Source organism: Chenopodium quinoa, unplaced genomic scaffold (assembly GCF_001683475.1).
Source record: "Chenopodium quinoa cultivar QQ74 unplaced genomic scaffold, ASM168347v1, whole genome shotgun sequence".
NCBI lineage: Eukaryota > Viridiplantae > Streptophyta > Magnoliopsida > Caryophyllales > Amaranthaceae > Chenopodium > Chenopodium quinoa.
In genome coordinates this window covers 3,276,978-3,283,426 of record NW_018742484.1, presented here as the reverse complement: position 1 = coordinate 3,283,426, position 6,449 = coordinate 3,276,978, and the positions used below count along the sequence as shown (strand labels likewise).

Genomic DNA, 6,449 nt, shown 5'->3' with positions numbered 1-6,449 from the left:
TTTTAATGGTGGGCAAAAAAAATGCTTGTTCAATATCTCTCTACCCACTTTCTCTCTCAACAAATCAGTTTTGTCTATGGGCAATTTTTTTTCACAATTTCTCTCCCAATGATGAGCAAAAATAATGCTTGCCCACCACTCTCTCTCTTACTTTTTCAATACCCCACCATTACTTTTTCTCTCCTACACAACACTTCTTTATTAATTAATTTGATTTATATTTTAACAATATTACTCTAAAAAAATAAAAATATACCAAAATGCATGTCTATTTATAAAAATAAAGAATATGGAGGATTTATGGTATTTCTGAAATTATAGCAAAATATACCAAAATGCATGTTTATTTATAGAGAATTAAATTTTATGACCATTGGTAATTTTTTTTTTAATAAATATTTTTTTCAGAATTTGCATTACAAAAATTATAACCGAAATTTTTGTAATTGCATCAGCAAATAAGTGGGGCCAACAGCTTACTATTCATCCCAATTTTTGCCCAAATCTTGGGCAAATTAATACATGCCCATGGGCAAGTTATCTTTAGCCCACCATTGTAAGGCAACTAATGACATACTTGCCCACCAAAATGCCCTAAGCATTATTTTTGCCCACCATTATAAGTGCTCTAATGTTACAACCCAATTCAAAGTTGTACAACTCTTACTCTTTCAAAGTTCAAACATGCATATGGCAGCCTTAACAGTTTTGATTCTTGGGGTGTGGGCCATAATTTACCACTCAGAAGCACAAAATTTGCCAAAAATCTTAGAGAGGAGTAGTTCTCATTATAACTCCATTTCTGAAGATCTTACTATTTTTGAGTATGGAAAATTTGAGGTGACTAAACCTATTAAGGTGGAAAAGATCGAGTTTTATGCTCCGGAGCCTTTGCTCGTTGTTTCACCTAAATTTCAATGGAGATACGTTATTGGTACTTATTAGTAGTACTTGGTATATGTTTTGGGATTTCATGAAAAATTATGAAATTTCATTATATTAGAATCTACTTTTACAATTTCAGACCTTATTTATTTATTAAACAATAAAAATATAAAAAAAAAACCCACCTAATTCTGGGTATAATCATGAGTAAAATGGATATTCAGCAGAGTGTTTAGTTTTCTTAGTAATATTGTTTCCTAGAAGTATTTTTTTAAATTTATTTTTAGGTCATATTTATACGATTCGTATATGATCATATACTTATTGCGTGGACATAATCTTTCTTTTTTTTTTCTTAACACAGCTCTTCTCAATAATCTACTTCCCTAGTCAAGAAGATGAGATAGAAATGGCAGCTTCAATAGCAAACTGGCTACCTACAAATCTACAAGACGTGTTACAAACACGTGTCAACGAAGGAGCGGATGGCACTATATACAAACTAGCAATATCCGGTCATAGTAGAGGAGGAAAATCAGCATTTACTCTTGCACTTGGATTCTCCAAAACAAAATTATCAGTCAAAATTTCATCACTTATTGGCATAGACCCGGTTGCCGGGTCTAGCAAAAATGACCGTACACAACCATACGTTCTAACATACGTGCCCAGCTCGTTTAATTTATCGATACCTGTCACGATAATTGGCACTGGATTTGGTAACCAATCCAACTTCTTCCTTCAACCTTGCGCCCCAAATTTAGTGAACTATCAACAATTTTTCGACGAGTGCAAGGAAGGTTCACATTTTGTGATCACGGACTATGGTCATATGAAAATGTTGAATGATTTCGTGTATGATCCGGTTGCGAGTGCTGTGTCACTTGTGTGTAAATCCGGGAGTGGTCTTAAAAGTACGATGAGAAGAACACTAGGTGGGATTATGGTGGCTTTTCTTGACGCGTATTTTGGAGATGAAAAAGGACAGTATTTAGCCATTTTGGCTAATCCTTCTTTGGCTCCTACTAATCTTTACGTCCAAAATAAGGGCAACTTTAGGTTACCAGGAAATTATGATCCAGTTTAATGGATGTGGTCGATCGTATCATATGGTATGTGATGTGTGTTGATGTCTTTTGCCCTACTTGTAACAAAATAATTAGCAGTATTGATGTAATTATTTTGTCAATTATGTCTCATAGTAACGTTAAAAATTGTCTTTCTATAGATTACAAGCTAGCCTACCAACTCAAATAATTCATGAATTGAATTTTGTGATTTCATTTTGTTGTATTATTGTACAAACTTCCGTACTCTACGAAATATAAAAATAAAAAACAATCGTGATGATTTTATACTTCTTCGCTTGATCCAACATAAATCTAGTCAATTACTACAACGTATCACTCGTAATACTATTATACTAATAGAAGTGTTACTCTCTATAATCACTCGAGATTAATGTCAACTGATCAAGATTTGTGGTGCGTTTGTTATGCAATTATATCTTATATATATGCATCAATTATCATTTACGAGTATATCATGATTATCGGTTATGAAAGTTGAATTTACAATTAAAATAAGTTCTAATAATAAATTCATATAAGTTTAGATTAATGATAAAAAAATTACATAGGAAAACATACACTGAGACAAAAACAAAGGGAAAAAATTTATCATTGTTTGATTGATGAGTTAAAACCGAAAAAGACGCATAATCATATCTGCACGAAATGTGTTATCATTTAATATTAATTTTTTTTTCATCAAATATCTAATTTTAACAATTTTAATTGGAAAATTCTAAATAATAGCCTTCAACTTTAAACAAATTTATATGATGGCAAAGCCAAACAATTTCTTCTATAAAGTGTGTTTTCATTTTATTTTTTTTTTATTTTCTTTTATTTTTTGGCTCTTAGATGGATCTTTTATGGGCCTTGTCATGGACACATTCAGATCATTTTAGTATTTTACGTAACAGAAGGTTTTACACCTCCACAAAACGTTAAGTAAATCATTATCATGCATTAATAATGGATAAACATGATGTTGCATTACAATCACTAATCAGTCTCATACTCTCATACCAGGCCACCTCTTTTAATTTTCTCCATACAATTTGGATTTCACAATGAATTCGAGCGTCATCTATATCCTTCATTTTCATTTAATTTGTTCATCATTTCACCTTATTTAAAAATAACATAAATTAAGAAATTGGGTCTCTTTCTTTCTCTCTTTAGACTGCATTAATTTTTTCGGGCTGTATAAAGATTGCGATAACATGCATAGCAACTGTTGTGGAACAAAAGTATGGTGACCTTAGCCCCTAAAAGAAAAGAGGTTCTATTTATCAAACTTTTTTTTTTTTTTAATTTTTACATAAAGTACTTTTGAAATTACATATCTTTATATCATTATTAATAATATATAAAATTATTAAAATATAGAAAGCCCTTTGAAAAAAAAAAGCAAATTAAAATAAAAAAAATAGGAGACTTTTAGGTGCTATATATATGATGGTTCATGCAAAGTATAATCCTCAACCATATGCAAAGAAACTCATAAGATATAGCTAGCTAGATAATATAATGGCAAAGTTATTTTTGTTAATTTTTGGGGTGTTCATCTTTATTCACTCACAAGCTCAAACTTTCCCAACAATATTAGAAAAACTTAATTCAGAAAAAATTACTGTTTTCCAAAAGGGTAATTTTCAAGTGACAAATAAACCAATTAAGGTGGAAAAATATGAATTTTCTGCTCCAGAACCTTTGATCATTTTTTCACCTAAAGAAGTAGGAGTTTATCCTGTTCTATTGTTTATCCATGGCACCATGCTTTCTAATGAAGACTACTCTGAATTCTTTAAACATATTGCTTCTCACGGCTTCATCGTGGTTGCTCCTAAGGTACGTATATCACAAACTTATTAACTGTGCGTTTGATTTTCTTACGCGTCTTGCTCTTTTCACCTGATTTCTATTTAAATATAGATATTTTATTATTGATAATTACTTTAAATAGATAATACTAAACTATACTTGTATTAATGATTATTGATTTAAGTGATTGTTGCACTATTGTTACTTTAATCTGTTATACAACCTCCGAATATTATTAGTTGCAACTTTGGAATATTTTATATCTCATAAATAATACCCCAAAATTGCAACTAATAATATACGAAGGTAGTATATACCAATCTCACATTGAAGAGGGGCATGATGGTCATTATAATATGCTCCATTGGTCACAAGACTCACAAGTCACAACATAGTTCCGGTGACCACTGATCAGGGCGTGGCTTAAGAGCTTTAAGACAGTATAATGACCAACGTACCCTTTTCTATAATTACTACCTTTGTTTCATACTTTTTACAACTTTGTAGTATTTTATATCTCACAAATAATACCCCAAAGTTGCAAAAAATATGAAACAAAGGTAGTATTTAAATATTGCTGGAAAAAAAGGGCATGCATATTTTATGTGCTTCATTTGTATACCCTAATCCACTTTTTGTACTTCACAACTTCAATTCATTAAATCATCATCACTAAAAACTCCGATTAATTAAAATTGTATCATTGATCACATTGCTTTGACCGAAATACTTTTATAAATGTACATACATGTCAATATGTGATGCACAAAATCTAACTACGGTATAATTAAACATTAAGGCCACTCCTACACTACTACATACGTGTGTGAGTACTTGTTATCATGTCATGCTTGTAAGAATTGTAATTGTAACCTTAATCTTTATCATTATTATATTTAAGTGAGTAATTAATGATTTCAAATTCATTCCTCAGTTGTTCCGGATATTCCCGCCTAAACTACCTAGTCAACAAGATGAGATAGATATGGCAGCATCAGTGGCAAACTGGATGCCTCTATATCTACAAGTGGTGTTACAAAAATACGTTGCCGGAGTTGAAGGTGATCTCGAAAAACTCGCAATATCCGGTCATAGTAGAGGAGGAAAATCGGCATTTGCTCTTGCACTTGGTTTCTCCAATATCAAGCTAGATGTTACATTTTCAGCACTAATTGGTGTAGACCCTGTTGCTGGTAGACGTGTAGATGATCGAACATTGCCATATGTTCTAACCTACAAACCCAACTCGTTTAATTTATCGATTCCAGTCACGGTAATTGGCTCCGGATTTGGTAACCACACCATCTCATGCGCTCCAAATTACGTGAACCATCAACAATTTTATGACGAGTGTAAGGAAAATTCGTCGCATTTTGTGATTACAAAGTATGGTCATATGGAAATGTTAAATGAGTTTAACTTAAGTCCTATAGCCGTTTCTATGTCAATTATGTGTGCACAAAGTTACGGTCCGAAAGCTACCATGAGAAGAACACTAGGTGGAATCATGGTGGCTTTTCTTAACACCTATTTTCGAGACGATGGAGGGCAATATTACGCCATTATGGCTAATACATCCTTGGCTCCTACTAACCTCTTTGTTGAGAAAAAAGGCAACTTTGGGTTTGCACTAACTTATGCTCAAGTTTAATGCTTAATTTACTCTTACAGTTTCATGTGATGTACGTGTATGTACTACGTTACACCTTACACTACTCCTCGCTAGCCTTGTTTTAGCTAGTGAATAAGTAATTAGTAACATTGTGATTTGCTTATTAAGAACATCTTGCATGTATTAGGCCAGGTTGATGACTAAAGGCCTTCAGGGTCATCTTATGTAACCAATCGTGACTTTCAGCATTAAAAATAATAAGATCTATGGTGTGATGTTAGAAAATCTTCCTTTTATTTATTGTACTCCAATAGCTAGTTCAATTAATTCTGAATTTCTAGTACTATACACTCTTTCTGTCTCACATACCTTTAACTGTACCTACTTCTATGTACAATCAGGTGCATGTAAGAATAATATCTCAGCTATTGGAGATCAAATTAAAGAGATATTATAGCTAGATGCAATCACGTTGAGAATGGTAGCTAGCCAAATAAGATCCTATAAATATTTGTACCTTTAATGTGCATATATACAATCACATTGAGAATGATAACCAAATATGATCCTATATCTTTAGCTTTAATTTACCATACATGACCATAAAATAAGCTAATGGTCCCCCTCTATTAAAAGCCACCCTTACACGGACTACGTGTCTACGTGCATGCATGATAATAAAGAGTATTGTACGCATGCATTCTCATTGTCTTTATAAATGTTGAAAATATTGAAGGCTTTCTGGCACCCAAAAAAAAGAGGGGGAAAAAAAAAACATTTTATCTAAAGTAAAATTTGTCAATTACTACCTCAAAAAAGGAACCTTAGTAAATTACTACCCTAAAAGAAAAGTAGTTAATAACAACCCTAAAATTGATTAATTTTAGCAACTACTATGATCCTAAGCAGCCTACCTAAGCTCTTAATGACATCATTATCCGTCCAAATTGTAATTAGTGGCTTTTAAACATTGATTAATTAAATAAACCCTTGCACCACCTCCACACCATCATTGCACAACGTCCAACAACCCCCCTTACCACCTCTGGCAGCTCCCCCAC

At 32.3% G+C, this 6,449-nt stretch overlaps 2 protein-coding genes across 2 annotated transcripts; both read left to right on the top strand.

Annotated features, from left to right (window-relative positions):
* Nucleotides 1–684: 684 nt before the first annotated feature.
* Nucleotides 685–2,126, top strand: LOC110719158 (chlorophyllase type 0-like). Its single transcript, XM_021898062.1, has 2 exons — nucleotides 685–934; nucleotides 1,215–2,126. Exons 1-2 carry the CDS (start codon nucleotides 685–687, stop codon nucleotides 1,970–1,972), a joined length of 1,008 nt encoding a protein of 335 aa, XP_021753754.1. The 3' UTR covers nucleotides 1,973–2,126.
* An 888-nt stretch (nucleotides 2,127–3,014) lies between these two features.
* Nucleotides 3,015–5,688, top strand: LOC110719405 (chlorophyllase type 0-like). The gene is made up of 2 exons (XM_021898337.1): nucleotides 3,015–3,803; nucleotides 4,711–5,688. The coding sequence occupies exons 1-2, from the start codon at nucleotides 3,483–3,485 to the stop codon at nucleotides 5,425–5,427; spliced, it is 1,038 nt and encodes a 345-aa protein (XP_021754029.1). The 5' UTR covers nucleotides 3,015–3,482; the 3' UTR covers nucleotides 5,428–5,688.
* Nucleotides 5,689–6,449: the final 761 nt, after the last annotated feature.